This window comes from Columba livia, chromosome 1 (assembly GCF_036013475.1).
Source record: "Columba livia isolate bColLiv1 breed racing homer chromosome 1, bColLiv1.pat.W.v2, whole genome shotgun sequence".
NCBI lineage: Eukaryota > Metazoa > Chordata > Aves > Columbiformes > Columbidae > Columba > Columba livia.
The window spans coordinates 198,218,451-198,238,387 of NC_088602.1; the positions used below are offsets into that span (position 1 = coordinate 198,218,451).

Genomic DNA, 19,937 nt, shown 5'->3' on the forward strand with positions numbered 1-19,937 from the left:
TGCCCTTATCTCACAGTGCAGCTAAGCACATGTCTAATGGTACCTGAGTGTCCTCACTAAATTATAAGTGCTTTCTGGGAGTGGAGCCAGTATCTTCCAGACATAACTTCATAAGATCGGAACCCTTGCCTGTTTTAGATACATTTCCCTTCAACCAGCAATTTGAGGTTTCTTGTATTGGCATCAATGCAAAATAGGAGAAACCCTATTGCAATTCTTCAAGTTATACTGCTGTAAAAAAAAATAAAACTCACAGCCTGAGTTTTCTAAAAATTAATGTTCTACAGCAATGTGCATATTACTAATAGATCTGCTGAAATATATTCAGCAGTAGTATATAGTAATATATATTCAGCTGTAGTCACACTATATTGGGCCATGATCTTGAATGGAATTACAATGAACTGTAACTCAATTTTCTCAATTCTTTTGATTTTTGTGTGGTTTATAACTTCACTGTGTCATTTTTAGGTGATGACTGCTCTATTTTTAGCCATGACCTCCCCAGTTATATTAAAGATAATTTTGAATCTGAAAGAGTCACTGAAATAAACTGGGAGACTATTCAGGGAGGAGTGATAGGGAATGGATGTGGACAGCTGGCACCCTATGCCCATGGAGATTCACTCTATTTTAATGGATGTCAAGTAAGACAAGCTGTGACTAAGCCTCTGGATCTCACCCGAGCAAGGTAATACTTTGAGCCAAAAAACGCTCTTTTCGCAGCTCATGAGAAAGGAAACTCTTTATACCACACACAGTCATGGGGGCCAGTATTGATGAGGATGGACTGACCTGGCTCTGCCGTGCAGTCAGATGTGGCCAGCAAATAAACATTAGGGTTGGCAAAATACTTTGTGGCTTCCATTTGGGAGATGGAGAGTGAGAAGGAAGCTATGTCAGATGAAAAGGTCAGATGTTTTTGTCATGCCCAGCTGAGCTCTATCTGGTAAGCCAGCACTGACAATGAAGCCCTTGGCAAAGGCTGGATGCCAGACTGTGTGGACCAGTGCCTGGTCTGATGGGACAAATCCCATGTTTGTTTGTGCTCCCACGATGGTCATGGCTAAAGATGCTATTAGTAATTACAGACTCATTTTCCCATTTCAGTTGTCAGATAGAATTATATTCACCTGGCAATGAGCAGGAGTATCTTTTTCATCTATTGAGCTTCTTTGGCCATGGTAAAACAAATGCAACCAGCCTGTGCTGGCTCTTAACAGAGTGACAGCTTTCTGGACTGGTTTACATGTAGTTGTCTAAAGCAAAATTAGAAACAGGATGAATTGCCAAATGGGCCAGATATAAATCAGGCTCTTCATTTCTTATTTGAACACTTAGGTAGAATACAGAAATCTTTTAGGCACTTTATTATAGTCAACCTTCACTTGTCCTTTTTTAGCTTTTCATAAACTCATTTTCACGTTTATACTGTTTATGTATCTCAATTCTGTGCAGATACATTGTAAAACTGGATCTATTACCTCCAACTATATGGCAATATGTAATACACTGTAAACTATTACTTTGAAAGGGAAGCTGAGTTTTAGAGATGTGAGAACAGTTTATTTTGCATGCTAAAAGTAAAGATTCTTGAAGATGCTCAAAGTTTTAATAAGGTAACTGCAATAAACCGGGAAATGCTATTGTTCCTGTTTTAATACTTTTTGCATATTGAAAATAGCTTTTCTCTCTTTGTTTTACAGCAAAATCATGTTTGTTTTGCAAATTGGAAGTATTTCACAAACAGACAGTTGCAATACCAATCTGAGTGACCCTAACACTGTAGACAAGGCAGTGCTCCTCCAATACAGTGTAAATAATGGAATTACATGGCAAGTAATTGCACAGCATCAGCCAAAGGACTTTATACAAGCCCAAAGAGTGTCTTATAACGTTCCCCTGTGAGTATCCAGTCACATTCCATTACCTCTAAGTTCACAAGATATATTTCTGCTAAGAAAGAATCTACACTTGCATTACTGTGCAAGAAAAAAGGCTGAGGGTAAACAAAGAATAAAATTTAAGGAGAAGGCTGATTAAGAAATTCCAGCAGAGTGTTTATCAATATACTTGAAAGAAAAACAGAATACTTGTTTTAAAGATACGAGAGGGAAAAAAATCCTTCTCATCTGTGTGCATTTTTCACCATCAAATGTTGCATATGGATGGTGTGTTGATGTTCAGGGATGCAGAAATAACACTTCAACGTTGCTGTCAGCTCCTGTTGGGGGTAGATAGGGATGTGCAAACCACCAGTGGTCTGGAGCTCTCACAGGCTCTTGTGTTTGTGACAACAGGGAGGCACGAATGAAAGGAGTCTTACTGCGCTGGTGGCAGCCCCGTCACAACGGAACAGGTCACGATCAGTGGGCTTTGGACCACGTAGAAGTCGTCCTGTGAGTATCAGCTTCACCTCACCCCACCCCATGTCAGAAAGCACTGAAATTCCTTCAGCATGGCACAACTGTTAAGCTCAGTAAGAAGCACTGTGGCCCAGGGAAACCTTTGAGAACCAGTCTTTGCTAATGCTCTGCCCTGACGGCAACCGTCGGCGGTTAAGAAGGCCATGAAATAAGTGGCACAGCAGGGGTGCGTGTTGTGCATTGTGCAGAAATGCAGGAGGGAAAGTGGGGCATTATCACCACCAAGTATTGGTGCTGTCCTGTAATGCAGCAATGACTGTGGAAAAAATACTGTGCTGAGAAGTAAGAAAGGTTATTCCTGTTCAACGCTGTGCTGCCATTAAGGCTGATTTATTTCCTTTTGAGGGTACTAAAGAGTCTGCTGTATTGATCTTTGCACAAAGTAATGTTGTTGTGCCTCTGAAAAATTTACGTTAGCAACTAACGCCTTATTCATTTCCTTTTTTTAGTAAGAAGGATACTGTCCAAAAACAGGGTTCACTATATCAGGTTCCTATGGTCCGAGCTCTATATTCATCCCCTTGTCAAGATTTTACCAAGTGTCTGCACCCTCCTGATTCTCCCATTCTTGAGATGGGCAGCCAACCCGTTTTTCCGGTGTCACATCACGAAGAGATGACCTGCTTTTTCTCTAACAATTTAGTTCCAGTAGAAGTGAAATGCTAGTGGCTTCACGGGCGGGAGCTCATCGCTGACAGTGGTTGGCAGAGAGAGGCGTGCCTGCTCCATAGATAGGTTCAAGCATTCCTTTTATTGAACAATTTAAAAACCAACAATGAAGAAATTAGGCTTGGATAACCTCCAGACTGTTTAATTATAACCATGAGGTTTCTGAATTAGCAGAGACACTGCAAGTAATGTTTTGTAAGAGTAGCAAAGTGATCTGATTGCTAGTTAGCCCTGTTCTTTCCACCAAGAAGCACCAGCTTGCATGGCACCCATATCAACCCCAAACCAAATTAGTCCCAACACCAAATAACTGTACGCGCTCTGCTGCTTTTACACACCTTGCTGGGCTCTGCTTCCATAACATTAAGCTTAAAGCTTGAAGGAACAGAGGGACGGATGTGATTCCTGGTTTAGTTAACCAATGGCTGTACAATGCTGCATCAGGAAAGATATGAAAGAGTATGAACCTGCAGGAGGTTCACAATGATTAGGAAACTATGGAAGAGGGAACTGGTAGTTCTGAAATATACCCATGCCTTTCTGCCAATAAATAAATAAATGAATGAATGAATGAATGTTGAAAAAGAAAATAATATAATATTATCCATCAATCCGAGCATTGAATGAGGGAGTATGAGTAGGAACAGGACAGATCTTTTAAAAGGGAGTCTTGGGCTGAATTCTGGAGAACTTCCTTGACAATGAGATCTGCCAGGCTACAGACTAGACACACAAGTTGAGTGGTGAGAAGTCAGTCATATGAGATACGTTGTGATAGAATGGAGACAACAATAGAAATGCTATACCAAGTAATCACACCTTGCCTAGAGAAGGAACCAGGTGGGCAGACAGTGTCTTCTCCCTTCTCTTCTTTTTCTCCTGTTAAAGAGTTTTAAGATTCTTCTGAGCATAGGCTAAAATATCACAGTAGAGACAGAGAGTTTCCATTTGTTCAAGTGACACCTGGTACAACCCACAGGGGAAGACAGACCAAGCCAGACAGGTTTCTCCATTGGCAAGTACAATGCAGCGCCATGGCAGTGTATTTCCCAAGGGCCAGACGTGGACGTCCAGCCCCTGCTAGCTACAACACTTGAGAGTTGCTGCTCTCAGAAGAGGAAGAATTATGTGCTGTGGTGCATCTGGTTCATAGGCCGGCATGTGCCCAAACCTGACAGGTGGCTTTGACCCCTCTGTTTTGCTAAAGTTCTATCTGCGCTTTCTAATTCTTTAAGATATTCTCTAGGCCTCTTAAATTTTATATGCAGTTAACACACAAAGGGTTTAATGAAGGCTTTCTGAAGGGAAGCATGCTTTTCTTTGTCAATAGATACTACCATCTGGGTTTTCGGGTAGCTCTGCTGTTTCACTCTGCCACCTTGCACTGGTCCCTTTGCCCCCCAGCACTTCAGCTTCTTCACCTGCAGAATAATGAAGGCACTTGGTGAAGACACCTCCACAGAGCACTTCCAGACATACAGAAAGGAGCCTGGATCCCTGTCTGGTAGCACTAACCCTGGATGATCCTGCACACACCAGGGCTACCAGGATTCATACCATGAATACTAGGAATAGGACATAGCTTTCATTCCTGATATGCCTTCATTTTCCAATGAAAGGCATAGAAACCCTGCCTGCCCCTGGGGAGAACAAGCCATTGGGCAGCTCTCCAGCGAGGGGTGAGGAGGCAGTGTCCCTTGGGTGCTCTGTCCCTCCATTGAGGTTGTCAGAGGAGAACTCCACGATTGACAGCAACACAGGGCCCTCTGCCATGGCTGCAGAAATGTTGGGCCTGAACTGAAACCATTCACCAATGTGCTGGCATTACCTCTTTCCGTTAAATCTCTGGGAAGTCATTGCAGCATCAGTAGGTTTCTGCTTGTTCTTCCCAAAGCAAAGATACCACAGGAAATATCTGTGCCTTCTGAATTGAAAGTAATTCCTGCTGGCACTCTGACCTTCTCTCAGAAAGCCATGAGCATCCCTGGCTGCAGGACCAGCTGATGGTCCATGTATAATGCAGTCTCTGCTTGGTCTCCTTGCACTCCAGTGCCCACATGAATGAGAGTCCCCACACCTCTCTGGGCACCATCAAAATTATCCGCACTGGTTTAAGTCTTAGATCTTCCTGCTTGTTTGTGACCCATGCACTCACGTTGCCACAGCAGGTGAGCCTCTAGCCCATGTGGAGTTACTCCAAGAAGCCAACCTATGCTAGGAGATGTGGTTTGGTATGTAGAGAAATTCCTGGCTTTCTACATGTCTCGTTTCCTCCACTACCCTGTGGGCTGGCAAAGAGATGCCCTAGGTGCTACAAATATTGTCCTGATTTTATTTCCCATCCAATATGAGGGATGTCCCTGCTCCTCCTTACAGTGTTCACCCCAGGGACAAATCAGTGAATACCTGCTTTCATGGCTCAATACTTCTCAGCAATCCAAAGATTTGAAATTAATTCTGTCACAGGCCCAGCTGCCAAGTTGTAGCACAGGTACCACTTACAGCTGATGCACAGCCAGGGTCACGACACTCTGCTCAGTCTAATTGATTTCTGAGTCCAGGGCCATTATCCTCTTACCAGCAAACACATTTTCAGGATATAATTTCTTTGTTTCCTTTTTGCTCCCGAGGTAGTTTGCTGGGGAAAAAAATTAACCTCCAGATTATACATGCATGCAAAATACCTGATGGTGATAAGGAAGGCCAAAGGCTGGTGCTTTTGTATGTCCCTCAGGATCATTCCACTTCTAATTAAATTACCTGAATCACTCATTAAAAAGCAGTATCATTAAGGATATGATGCAGCTGCAAATGGTGCTCAAAGTGAGCACCTCTTTCAAACAGGTGAAATGCAATACCTGCTTTGAATATGTTATACATTAAATTGGTCTTGCCAACTAACCACTTATCAACTTATTTAAATTATTTGCTCCTATTCTGTGGTGGGGAGAGGATTTCAGTCATTATATCAAGTTGTCCAGTTCCTTTTAAAGCTAGTGCAAATTATTCCTCATTAGTGCAGCATTTTTCCTCTCCATTCGTAAAGAAAGCTTCGGGCACAACTCTCACACGTTCCATGTGGCTCTTCTTAGGATGAAAAAGTATTTTAGCCCAGACTTAAGGAGCACTTTTGAGTGCCTCAGTACTTCTGCCCTCAGAAGAGCCCAGGTCCAACTTGCATTTCATTTGCACCTTGTTTTTCTCTGAAAGCACAGCTCTCAGCCTGTCTGCCGCACAGACACCACACACTTCTCTGCATGTGCATTTGGAACTGCCATTTCTATGGGTACGGGGTGGGCCCTTATTGACCTCTCATAAGTTCAACTCTGGTTAAAGGTATTGAGAACTAAAGTGTAACAAGAAGGTGAACACTAAGGGTCTGACGTTGCTTTCTTTGCACCCCAAAACTCATTATGAGATCCAAGCGAATTTGACTTTTGTAAGGAATGCGAGAAATATCATCCCCACCCACTGTTTTATGGTTAACTGTTGGATAACAGAACAGATCCCTCCATAGCCATCACCCCATGCTCTTCATTGTCAAGATACTTTCTCATTTTTGGCACAAATGATTTAGTGAGAACTTATGTTGCATTTGGTGCAAAGAATGTTTTCCTTATTTTGCAACATTAAAATACAAATTATATATTTCAGCTCAAACAATGAATCTTCATGTAGAAAACCATTTTAATCTGCTTCAGTTTTTTAGTAAAAAGCAATGATTTGAAAAATGTATTTAAATTAAAGTATCAACATATTTATAATAAAGAACAGAAATATTTAAAACATTAGGTAATTATCTGAATATTCACAACATTTATGCCAAATTTTATGATGTAGTCTGTGCTTCTATGCTATTTTTATTATGTTTCTAAAAAGTGCATGCTGAATTTTATAGAAAATAAAAATATAAACATTGATTTGAAAATATCAGGAAATAATTTGTTCAATTTTTATTTTCAAAAGAGATGAAAAATCCTATATTGCCTCTAAACCTCATCAGGGTTTTATGACTAATCACAGTGCTGCATGCATTGAAAGGCATTTTCTAACTTGTGTTGTATTTCATTGTTTGCTGTCATTGGTTTTACACTAGAATAAGGTAAGTGCTTTCCCTGAATCAATATCAAATGTATGTTTCTGTTACAGCTACAGCTCTTTCACAAAGTTTTGTCAATGATGGGCTGGTGGAAAATAATGTGTATCCTCTGAGATGTGCCACATAGCTCTTGAGGGCCCTGATCCTGCAGCAGTTCCCCAGGGAGTGTTGGGGGAAGCTAAACCCAGCAGAAAGTGTTGGGCAGCTCACCCCGCACCACGGTGGGGATTTCACTGAGCCTGTGGTGAGAAGGACTTCCTTCTCCTTCTCCTCCTTCTCCTCCTTCTCCTCCTTCTCCTCCTTCTCCTCCTTCTCCTCCTCCTTCTCCTCCTTCTCCTCCTTCTCCTCCTTCTCCTCCTTCTCCTCCTTCTCCTCCTTCTCCTTCTCCTTCTCCTTCTCCTTCTCCTTCTCCTTCTCCTTCTCCTTCTCCTTCTCCTTCTCCTTCTCCTTCTCCTTCTCCTTCTCCTTCTCCTTCTCCTTCTCCTTCTCCTCCTGTGGTGCAATGAGACCTGCCAGTAGAGGTCACCCAGGGCACCCAGCATGGGTGTGACCTCTCATTTCCAAGAAGGAATTCCCACTTTTTTCCATAATTGATGACCGCAGAGCTGAAGCCACAGCCAGGCAGCCTATGTCAGTGAATCTGCACAGTGGCACAGCCACGCGTGCCCCTTAGACACACAGGTAGTTCTTTTGTTTCTTGTGACTCTGCTGCTTTGTGCTGCTGCAGTTAATAGACGTCACTAACCAGCAGAGTTACTGAGCTCTGGGTTCAAATCTTGACCCCACTAGAGACAAAGAACGTTCATCATGGATAGAAGCCATCAGGACTTCAGTCAGAGCACATCGCTTTTTCACAGTACCCTCCTAACACAGCATTTGTAATTCAGTCTCAAAATTTACCCCAAGCCTAGTCCTGTGAGGCATGCCTTTGCTGTTTTTTGAGGATTTGTTCATGATTCATTTTGTTATCCAAATATTTTTGTTTCTATTCAGTTCCTATTACGCCTTGTCAATTAAAATAAAAATATAGAAATGATGAACGATGCCTGTATATACTGGGATTTTTTTTTCCTGCTTATTTTTCATTCCATTTGGCTACGTTCCATTTTCATAAATTTTAAATTGCAGACTTGCCGTTCAAACTGTGCTGTAGGAAACATGCAATAGCCAGAATGTACTATCAAAGACTAAATACCCAGAGAGACTCTTTCTCATAAATTGCTTTATTGTAGGTATTTATTGAACATGCCATAGACATAATTTTGTTCTTCTGTATTGGCTGCATATTGTTTTCATGTAACTAGTATAACTCCAGGGACTTCACTGGAAAGTTATTTAGGGTTTCCTACATAAATTGGAGCACTATTATCTTCTATTTATTTTTAATAATGCACTAAAATCAGATTACGCCAATTATGCAGTATACAGATTATGCAGCGATTGCTCCTATTAATTGCCTTTTTTGCTGTTTGCTCCATCAGCAATACACAAATAACTATTTTGGATCTGTACTTTTCTGATCCACGGATAGTTCAGTGAATGCACAGAACAGGCAGAAGGCTCAGCAGACGCTGACCAGTCCACTACGCACTTGCAAAGCAGCCTCCGAGTTGCCACTGATACCCAAACAAAAGTTCCTTGTGCACCCTGCACTGTGGAAGAAGGGGTCTATTCCTAATATAGTCCAGCATATTTTGGGTGCTCTGAACAAGAAAACATCAGCAAACGTATGGTAAAGCCTTTTCTCAGTCTGAGAAAATACAAATTAAATTTTTCGTAGCACTGAAAGCATTCTTAAATCCACTAAATGCAAGAAATACATAAGTACTCCTGCAAGCTATATTATAGAATTCTTATCATGATGTTTTAAAGCACTATTGATCTCTCTTATACAGTGTTTGCCTCCTACCAATACATAAAATTAATTAAGAAAAAATAAATACAGACCTACCCTGATTTTGTGGATGCCAGACTATACATACTATACAATATGATACAATACATTAATATACAGAGTATACATATTTACCTACAGCAAGAGTGAAAATCATGGCATTTTCTATAGCAGGAGTGCAGTTTTTATGTGGCATCCAACCAGTAGCTGGAAGTCTATCTCAGATGCTGGCGAGGACAAGTTTGAGCCATATCGGTGCAAGTAAAAAAAAGAAGCATTTAATGCTTGAGAATTAAGATTTCTCCTGTTTTTCACACACTGCACTACTCTGGTGTTTAAGACATATATATATGTTTCTTTGTAACTTCTTGATCATCTTATAAAACAACAAAACAGAATGATAAACATGAAAAAGGTAAATCTCTGTTAAGTTATTAGGTAACTCGTTCTTTGTTCCTTTTCTCAGTTCTTTATTTTCCTTTCTTTTTGTTGTTCTTTTTTCTTTGTTCATTGTTTTCAACATCTTCATCAAAACTTTAAGGCAGATACAAAATGGTCAGGCATTTGAAGTGAAGTAGAGCCCAGGTGCACCTAGCAGTGTCCAAAATGAGTCCTGAGCATCTCTGCTGAGCTGTTGCTGAACATGAACTGACCAAAGACAAGAGGGACACGGGGGGACATGAAGGCCCCTGCGCCAAGGACTGTAGATCAGCATGTGCCCTGGCTGTCCAAGTCTTGCCTAGGCTGAGGCTCTCACAACCAAACTCAGTCCTAAATTTAACCAAGTATAGAAATGGCTTTTTTTCAGTCAAACACATTGACAGGTTCTGTTTGGTCCCATGTACCTAGAGCAAGGCCACTCAAAGTTGGGCAGTGCTTTCTCCCAGGCCCCCGTCCCCTGTATTTTGGCTGCAGAGCAGCCTCCTCCCAGCAGAGAGGTGTTCAGTCCCCACTTCATGGTTAGGATGATCTCCTGAGATGTGGGGTGTCGCCCTAAAGGCCCCGTGTCTAAGGAACCACCCACTTTCCAGGCCACGGGAATTAAAGAGAAGGCAGGATTCAGGCCTCTTTCAGTATTCATGACCAACTTTCAGGAGCAGGTTTGGGGTCATGATTTCCCTCCTGCCTTCCTCAGTGAGGCACTTGGCATTGGAGTGAGGCCTGATGTTCTACTGAGATGACTACAGGACCAGAATAAAGACTGATCTTCAGTGCTTCTTTGCACTTGAGCTACCAAGTGGCATTAAAACTATATAAACTCATTGCTGCTGCTCTCTCACACAAAACTCTTACAAATCAGCACAGACCTTTCCTTTCCACTGAAGGAGTCAGGAGAAGTCAATCTCAAACATTAACCACTCTCTCAATTGCCAAATGCTCTAGAGCTCTGCCTTACTGCAGGAGTGCCAGAAGTTGTGCTGAGTGTAGATCTGTTTGCTTTCATTGCCACCAGGAGCTGGGCGAAGCCAAGCGACTTGTATTTGCTTAGGGGTTTATAACCCACATTTTGACACAACTGCTTTTGTTCAGTTTAGTCAATCGTGTTCTAGATCAGCTGTTGAAAAGGGCATAATTTTGGTTTGCATATTTTTTTAGAATAAATTAGCATACTACAGCAAAATCTATCTTTGCCTCTGGAGAATCAGACGTATTTTGTATAGCATGCAATTATTCTTTTTTCCTAAGGGCCATATTCACTAAAAATACGCTTATGCACCAGAGAGGAAAGTATGACTGATTACAATATGAGTATTTACTTCTTACAGAGAAAACTCACAAATGAAAACCTGCCTTGCACCCAAAAACAGGAGAATTGTTGACTGTAATGTCCACTGCAGGCCTTTACTTCAGAGATAACCTTTACATTCTGATGGATTTCTTGTTTTGGAGGGTCCTGGTGACATCCAGTCCCTTGGAGTAGAGACACTCAGGCTAGGCATCCTTCTCTTACTGCAAGAAAAGCTAGGAAGCACAAAGTCCTAAGCAGGCAGAGAGGATTATGTGAGGGAGTCAGAAATTAGCCTGAGACTGCACAGATTCACTACAACTTTGCAGTCCCTTTCCCCTGGAAACCAAAAGAAAACTTGGCCATGCAGTCACCAGCAGTTCCTCCTGGGAGAAGCTCCTCACACCCCTTGGAGTTGTCCTCGGGGTCTGTACAGTTAATGCTGTGATCTGATCTCTTATGGAAACTGCATCCTCTGACTGGATCTATGACAGCCTCTTGTATCCCATTTTTCACTGTGGAGAAAAGGGGTCAAGTGGCTCTAAAGCCTAGAGTTTGACAGTACTATTTTTATTTTTAAAAGTAGTTCTTCCAATCAAGAGGTCTTTTCCACACCTTGCGACTCTACAGCACAGAGTGCAAGAGTCACTGTCTCTTATAGAAACATCTCAGCTGCTTTCCATGTCTGGCCAAGTGCACTGCAAGTTGCAGATCTGAGAGGAATGATATCACACAGCCTTTATCAGAACTTCAGAATTCACAAACCTCTTCATTCTCATGTAATTCTGAATGAAGTTTGTCTGCAGATCTATGTAGACCTGTATTTGTGTGCATGTGCTAGGGGGTTGGATATGTATTAATATGTATATAAGTGGACCAAGAAAAGGCACAGCCAAACAAAGCTCTGTGGCTGTTCTGCAGACCTCTGCCACAGCAGAGGCAGGAGGGTGTAGAAGGTCTGTGGTGCTGCACAGGCAGTTCTCTCCAAGGTGTATGCAAGTCTGTATGGGCCATAAGTGGACTCACAAGGATGCACCACAGACATTACAGCTTCATTTCCAAAGCTGCTGAAATTTGGAAACTGAAGGTGGGATCCAGCCTGTGGGAGCTAGACTGGTTTCAGGTACCAAAGTCTCATCCACCACTGCCCTCTCATGGCTCCGTCTTCCCTTAGTGAGAGAAGTAGAAACCTATGTCAGGTAGGATAGGTCTTGTCCTCCAGGTAGGTCTTCCAAGCAAGTGTCCCTTCTTCAATTAGGCTGCAGTCAGGGTACCTCTTGCCTGGTCTCCTCCCAATGTGATGATGCTTATTTCCCAGGTCTTCCTTTAATTTCGGATGGAGGTGTATAGGGGAGAGAAACATTAAGTCTGAATAAAGTGTTGTACTACACTTCCTGTATGGGTAAAAATGGAAGATAATGAAGTAAAGCTTTTTTTCTGTTCTCAAGATAAAGCAGCTAATGCTTGAAAACAGAATAACTGGAGTATAAAACCACTGAAGAGAAATGCCCTGTATTGAGAGGGTATGAAGTGCATACAGCTTTAGTGAATCTGGCCCTAGGCAGCACCAGTTTTCATTAGCTGAAAGTTCTTAACCTTTCCCTAAGATAATGAATTGTAAATAAAAGCAGAGTGGGACAGATTCTCAATTGCCTTGTACCTTGCTGTTCTACAAAGGGTGCACTTCATATCACTTTACACAGGCTTAAAAGGTCATGCAAGGACAAAGAAGAATCTCTCCCACTAGCTCACTGCTCTGAAAGAATTTAAGTACATATAAAAGAAACTGACACTCTTCTTTCCCTCCACCCTTTGATTTTAACAGCACTCGCAAACAAAATTACATGATGAATTTTTCACGGCAACATGGGCTCAGGCATTTCTACAACAGAAGACGAAGGTCACTTAGACGATATCCATGAAGAAACGAGACATTTATTTTTTTTCCTCCCAACATGTGATGTGTTGCTTTCCATTCTTTAAAACTAGCACTGCATCTGGTATCAGGACTATTCTGCGACTGGCTGGATGAATAACTGAAAGCCTTTCTCAAGACAGAGTATACACCACTTTTTCGCACTGTGAACTAATGAGAAGTGACTTATTTTCTCATAGGTAAATGTTTTAATGTTGACGTGTCTGTGAAAATCGTGATCTGTTGTAATATCAGTTACAGTGGCAGTATTGGAAGTAAGCAACTAATTCTGTTTAACAGGAAAAAAAGTTTAAGCACAAAGACTTTTCAGATTTTATGTTTCAAAAACCTACATACTAAGTACAGAATTTAACATTCTTTGTCACGTAGGTATTTAAGTGCACTGTATTTCAGCTCTGTGTCATTTTATATGATTAAGTTATCATTGTTTGTCCTCTTTGTATTCAACATGACACATTGGCACTGTATTTACTTGTTTTGTTGTTGTAATATTTTTGCTGCTGATTTTTGGGCTATTTACCTTCTGACGAAATGTATAAAAAAATCAAAGTACCTAATCAAGAAGATAATTGCAAAAGTAGTTGTAAAGGCGTTGATATCCTTCAGTTTTATTCTTTGATATGTCTGTTGGTTAGCATTGTTTTGTGGATAAAAAAAGAATGCTTGACATTAAACTTTTTACTACTAAGGAGTTGTGGATGAAGCCCCAAACAGAAGTTCCCAATTCCCTGTCTAAATGTAGTCAGTTCTCTGCAACTGATTTACTTACAGTAACTGCCATTTGGTGTCTGTAGTAATGAAGTGATTTGTAAACAGTGAACGTTTCATTGTGTTCTCTTTGGTGTTTGTTTCTATTGCGGGTCATGTTTGTATCTTCTGATAAAGTTGTATCTACACCAGCAACGTTATAATGCCCCTATAGCCCCAAACTGTCTATTATCATAAATAAAATGCTTCACTTTATGGTGAACTAAGGCAAAGATCCATGCTTCAATAAAAATAATCAACAAAGAATTCTGAAGTTAGACTTTTCAAGCCATGTGGGCTTTACAGGAAATCATAGACCAAATTATTTTACTAAATACCTAGATTCTAATGCAAACATCAATAGTATTTTTTAATATTTAGTAGATCACACTTAACAGCACTTTGCAAATAACACAAACCAGTTCCGCCTGTAAGCATAACACGGTTGTTGGAAGAGGTCCTGTTGCAAGGAAGGAAATGGGACCACAGACCAATACACACTCTCATTTGTATTTATCTGCAAACACACTATGCGATGCGTAAATCTGTGTTCCCAGGCTCTGAGGACTACAGTGCAGGAACCTGGTGATGATTCAACCACTTCCCCGGGCACCCTGTTCCAGTGCTTCACAACCCTTTCTGTGAAGAGATTTTTCCTAATGACATAGAATCATTTTGGTTGGAAGAGACCCTTGAGATCATTGAGTCCAACCATAACCTAAATCTAGCACTAAACCATGTACCTAAGAACCTCATTTACACGTCTTTAAAACACCTCTGGGAAAGATGACTCAACCACTTCCCCGGACAGCCTGTTCCAATGCCTGACAACCCTTTCCATGAAAAAATGTTTCCTAATGTCCAAACTGAACCTTCCCTGGCACAACTTGAGGCCATTTCCTCTTGTACTACCACTTGCTACTTGGGAAAAGAGACCAACACACTCCATGCTACAACCTCCTTTCAGGTAGTTGTAAACAGCGACAAGGTCTCCCCTCAGCCTTCAGTTCTCCAGGCTGAACAGACCCAGTTCCCTCAGCCGCTCCTCATCAGAGAGAAGTATCATATATACAAAACCTGCTATGCTTTTATAGCATGCACAGCTACTTCTGGCACCATACTGGTCTGAAGCAGAATGGTGTTTGTCACACATCCATTCTCAGCCACCTAAAATGTGCTTAATTTTTAAGAGGTTTTTGATCAAAGGTACTTGAGCAGCGACAGAAAAAAAAAGAAGTGATTCAGTCTCCAATTAATCAGAACCTTGGCTTGGTCAAAATTATGCAACAGATCTCTGACAAACCTGGAAACTTACTGCAACAGCCCAGTCTCCTGCAGATGAAAACTCGCTGTACTGTTCTGGAGAATGTTGTGTGTGCTTTGAGTTATTGAAACAAGATAAAGGATCTATTCAGAGAAAGAACAGGAGGGGAAAAAATGAGGTTATTAAAGGATGTAATAGCTTAATGTTTGGGCAAGAGATTTTAAAATATTTTAATAAAAGTTTCACCCATTGAACAAACAAAACCACAAGATATAAACACTCCTATTTTTAAAGATTATTTTATTTGCCCTAATATGTCAATAGATGGGTGATATTTCAATCTAAAATGAGTGTGCAGCTAGTGTCTTGCTAGGGAATTACTTTATTTCAAAGACTTCAGATACAATGAGGCACTTAATCTGATTTCTCTTTCCAGGTAGAGACCAGTATAATCAGAGAAGCTGCTTTTCACAATTATATTTATTTCCTTTTAATAATATATGTAATCCCCAAACACATTTCACCAGAACTCAAAACAAACTGCACATAGGCTTTTCTCAAGAAAATCATCCCCTTGGGTGGATTCCCCAGTGATGTTGTCATTTATGCTTTCCAGATTCCAGGAAGTACTTCCTTACATTTTTTTCCATTCCTCCAGCACACAAGGTAGCACACACATACAACATGCCCAGGGTATGTACTATTTTATTTTTCCTCCCATATGACTGAAAACAATGAGTCATCTGACATTAAATAGCTGTTAAAACATCAAGGGTGACACAGCACATAATCAATGGCAATAAAGCAGTGATGGTGCTATAAAATGTACTAATAAGCTTATCTAGTGATATAAAACTTTGGCAGGCATAAGAATGAAAACCAATGCTTTTAGCATGCCTTATAGTCTTCCGCATTTCTATCGGCTCTCCAACCCATGCTCCAGGAAAATAAGGAGAGAAATGAAATAAAAGTACAGGAAGACAAAGCTCTGTTCTGCTGGAGTTCCTGGAACAACCGAAACCTGAAGTTCTCCTAATTTTACCTAAATGTTCTTCTCTTGAGCTTGCTTTGTCCACAGGTGATAACATTACCTTAGTGGGAGGAATAAGGCTTCACATGAACCTGACAATTCAGAGAAATGGGTAGAAATGAAGTAACACAGCAAATACGCTCAAGGACAAGACATTGCCAAAGAGGTACCAGCACAAGGTAAAAGGTACCACCAGCACAGTGTAAAGCTTTTTTTAAAAAAATGCCATTTTGCACTATATCAATAGAAGTGTTTATGGTAAAACACAGTAAATATATATCTGGCTGTCAGTGCTGGTAGACAGCAGATGTCAGCTCTTGAGCCCTTCACTTAAATACGGATTGTAAACAACTTGGAAAGATTGCAGAGCACAGCAGCAAAAATAAGACCCTTGAAACACAAGCTTCTAGAGACAGTTTGTTTAGGCTTAAAAGGAAAACATTTCAAAAAATACATGACAACAGTCATAAACATGGATCTACGTTTTATTTACTTGCTAACATTTCAGGGCAAATGTCACTGGGTGGAAATGCTGCCACTGCATCATCTCATCAGTTATCTATCAGTGGGGAATGGGGTTTGGTTATCATCAAAGCAGAAAGCCTGTGTGAGGCTCTGAAATCCCCGCTGACGGATGCACAAACAGCAAGGTACAGCAGATAAACCTCACTCAGTTCAGCTCTGTAATGAGGCTTAACTAAACACGACTCAACACAACATGACAGTAACTGGAACAAGCTAGTTGTAGAGGAGAGCTACCTTAATCCTGAGCTGGTGAGGGAGCCTCAGCACCAAATGAGATCAGCAAAAGGGCTTGTCTACCTTAAGCCTGGCCCTAAAGAGCTCTTCAAGAGCTGTTAGCAACCTGGAGCAGCAGACACCAAACGACTGCTTGCAGCACATCTCCTGTGAAGGAGCAAATGGAGCACCGCGGGCAGTGGATCTGCTCCTGGAAGAAATGACAGAGAGATAAGCAGCTGCAAATGGTGTATGGGTGACACGTGTGCAAACTGCCTAGTGTTCTTCTGTGTTACTGATATTTTATGACTGTTGCTTTTTCTTCCCCATGTCTCAATTCAGCTGACGGAGCTGACATAGCAGCAAGCCTAAGGACTTAGGCCTGCGCATGGCTAATTACCACAGAGCCTGATGGGAAGAGCATGAGCTGGCACCCAGCAAGGAAAGGCCCAGTAAAAATGGTATTCCAGGGATGGGGGAGTACTGTGCTGGAGGACACTGATAAATGCTGGGTTTGTAGTTTGATTCTGCATTTTTTTGGGGAAAAAAAAAAAAAAAAGAAAAAAAAAAGAGAGAAAAAAGAGAGAGGATGTGGTTGTGCTTTTGAGCTGTGCTGTTCAGGGGACTTAGTGGCAAAGAAGCTACTTCAGAGAGCTCAGCTGCTTCCCTGACTGCCTTGGGCCAACAGCAGGACTTTGGGGGGTACTGGATAGTCACAGGTTTCAGGGCACTTCTCCATTAGGCTGCTATTGCTGATATCTCCAGAGCTGGCTGACAGCCCCAGGTCCCTCTTTCCCTGCACACTGACTGTGGACACACACACCAACCTGCTGCTGGTACCACATTGCTCCAGGTGTGCTAGAAACAGCACAGGCAAAGCCATTCAACTGGCTTGTATTCACGACCGGACACCCAACTTAGCTCATTTAAAGTTAAACCCTTCTCAAGACATATTTTAAAGGTTTTGAGTTGAATTATTTTTAAGGAACTTCTCACGGTAAAAGGGAAATGTCCTAATGTTTGAGACTCTGCTAGAATAAAATGTGTTATTATGGACCATAATAAAGCTCGACATGACTAATGCATCTGTATAGCCTCTGGGTAGTAACTAATTAACAGGAACAATTTGAGAACCAAGCCAACTACCATTAAAATCATTGGGAAAATCTCTCATTTCGCTTCAGTCTGGAAATGTCCAGGTCAACTTTACTAATTCAGCTGGCTTGACCTGTCTTAGGAGCTATATAAAACTCCATGGTCAAATGTATACAGAATGTTTTCTGCCTTAGAAAGTCGTCCCATTGTTAGAACTCTGAGCATAGTTAGGGAGCAGCTGGGAGTAACCCAGTTGATCGAGCCCATCTGACCCAGTTTGCTAGTTTGGGATGTTCCGTATGGGATGTCCATGCCAATGAGACAAGTATCAGAAGCCTGCCCACTTCCCAGCCCCTCAGCCCACCCCCGCACCCATCCTCACTGTCAGCAGCTGTTTGAGGAGGTTGAGCACTAACCAGCAGGATGATGGGAGCTCTAACCAGCTGCAAGTGCCAGGTCTGGCTTTTGAAGGTGCCTCAGAGCTTTCCCTGTGCTGCTGGAGAGCAACAGCTCCCGCTGCTCCATCCCCTGTGAGCCAGACGAGCCCACAGTCATGATGACACTGTCATGACACAACTCCAGTGGTGCATGTGCCATTAACTAATTTCCCTCAGTAATCCTCCACAGGAGTCTTTTTAATTATCTCCAATTGTCCATATTGTTTATTCTGTATAAACTCCCCCTCCCTTTTTTTTGTTTTGACTAAAAGCCCTCTTTTCATCCTGTTCCTACTGAGTTCAGCGCTGTATTAATTCCTGCCCTTCTCTCAGAGCTGAAGAACTGATGCATCTTTTACCATTTTAGACAATGCTGGAAAGAAGCAATAGAAAGAACTATCAGCCTTCCCAGTGGGTCATGCTACAATGCACGCAAGAAATTAAAACCAGCTGCAGTTCATATATTTAAATACAACCATTGACACAATTAGTGTAACAAAATCCCCAGGGTGGATTACTGTACCATTCAAAATGATTTATACCTTTGTGGATTTTTCTAGCAGGAAATTCCCATGTTTGTTTCAGACTTTCTCCTCTCCCTCTTTGCGCAGGGTGGATAAGCACAGCTCTGTCTGTAGTATGTTACTGCGATATCTGCTTTGCTGGTCATAAAGCATTTCAGATTTCAGTACATCAGTGGTGACTCAACACCTCCATAAGGTAATTAATTCTAACAGAAGCTACAGATGCCCAAGTTCAGAAAAAAGACCACCTTTTTGGATAAATAAATCTATATGAGAAAGATGTCTTTCCCGAAGTATCTCGATTTACCAAGGTCTGTATAAAACATGGGCGTCCAGCACCATTCCACATGAAATCTGATGTGTGTGGTGTATTTCACATATCACTCTGAAATAGTTTTTTCCATCAAAATGCTTTCTCGTTACACCCTATTAGGCAGAAGACCAGTTGTAACAAACCTCTTATTTAAGGTGCAACTTCTGAAATGTTTTGACCTCAAAATTTCTCAGTTTGACAATACCGAGTACTGTACTTCAGTCTGAATTCTTTTAAATTTTACTTAGGTTACTCTTAGACTCTAACAAGTGCTACTATGCTAAGGAATCATTTAAGGTTTTCAAATTAATACATTGCAACAGTAAACAGCAGGTTTACAATTTTTTTAATAGTCTTAATGTATAAGAACTTCCAAATGTTTTTTTACCTACCAATTCTAGATACAAAACCAAATCTCTAAGAATCTGAGAGGTGGGAAAACATTTTCTCCTGGGCAAGAGAGAGACCTTTAATTATGTTGGAAAATATTTATACATCAAGGAGTGAAAAGGGAGATCTGTGAAGATATTTCACAACTAATTCCTACGTATTCACAAGGAAATTGATACCTGTGTATCCTTTGCGTGCCTAAATAAATAAGAAACTGCATTCGGTCACTTGTGAGGCCCAGGCTGATAAGGGCGCTGGTCAGATCGCAGAGCTGGCAAAAATATGGTCCTTATTAAAAAAGAAGAAAAACAATTGTAAGGAAGGCTCTTGAAGTGCTGAATCAACTTGAAGTCCTTCAGAAACCTGTATTTTTACATTTATTCACGTGACTGGCATACATCCGAGTCTGATGCCTCGTGTATATACATTTCACAGTACCACAGTATGTTAGGGATTGGAAGGGACCTCAAAAGATCATCTAGTCCAATCCCCCTGCTGGAGCAGGAACGCCTAGGTGAGGTCACACAGGAACATGTCCAGGCGGGTCTTGAATGTTTCCAGAGAAGGAGACTCCACAACCTCCCTGGGCAGCCTGTTCCAGTGTCTGTCACCCTTACTGAGAAGAAGTTTCTTCTCAAATTTAAGCGGA

The 19,937-nt window shown here is 41.4% G+C and overlaps 1 protein-coding gene and 1 long non-coding RNA gene across 3 annotated transcripts in view; one reads left to right on the top strand and one right to left on the bottom strand.

Moving 5' to 3' along the window:
- Positions 1-13,764, top strand: part of RELN (reelin) — a 289,062-nt gene extending 275,298 nt beyond the window's left edge. Inside the window, exons 61-65 of one of the 2 annotated variants that reach the window (XM_065049108.1) lie at positions 472-691; positions 1,707-1,904; positions 2,301-2,399; positions 7,062-7,197; positions 12,640-13,764. In XM_065049108.1, the coding sequence (XP_064905180.1) occupies positions 472-691; positions 1,707-1,904; positions 2,301-2,399; positions 7,062-7,191 (647 nt within the window). In that variant the 3' untranslated portion in view covers positions 7,192-7,197; positions 12,640-13,764. The remainder of the gene's footprint in view (positions 1-471; positions 692-1,706; positions 1,905-2,300; positions 2,400-7,061; positions 7,198-12,639) is intronic. The other variant, XM_065049107.1, reaches the window with a different exon arrangement.
- Positions 13,765-16,515: 2,751 nt separating this feature from the next.
- On the bottom strand, positions 16,516-19,580 carry LOC110364050 (uncharacterized). Its single transcript, XR_002422567.2, has 3 exons — positions 19,468-19,580; positions 18,604-18,723; positions 16,516-16,740 (listed from the first exon to the last, which is right to left on the bottom strand). It is a non-coding gene; the product is annotated as an uncharacterized LOC110364050 (long non-coding RNA).
- Positions 19,581-19,937: the final 357 nt, after the last annotated feature.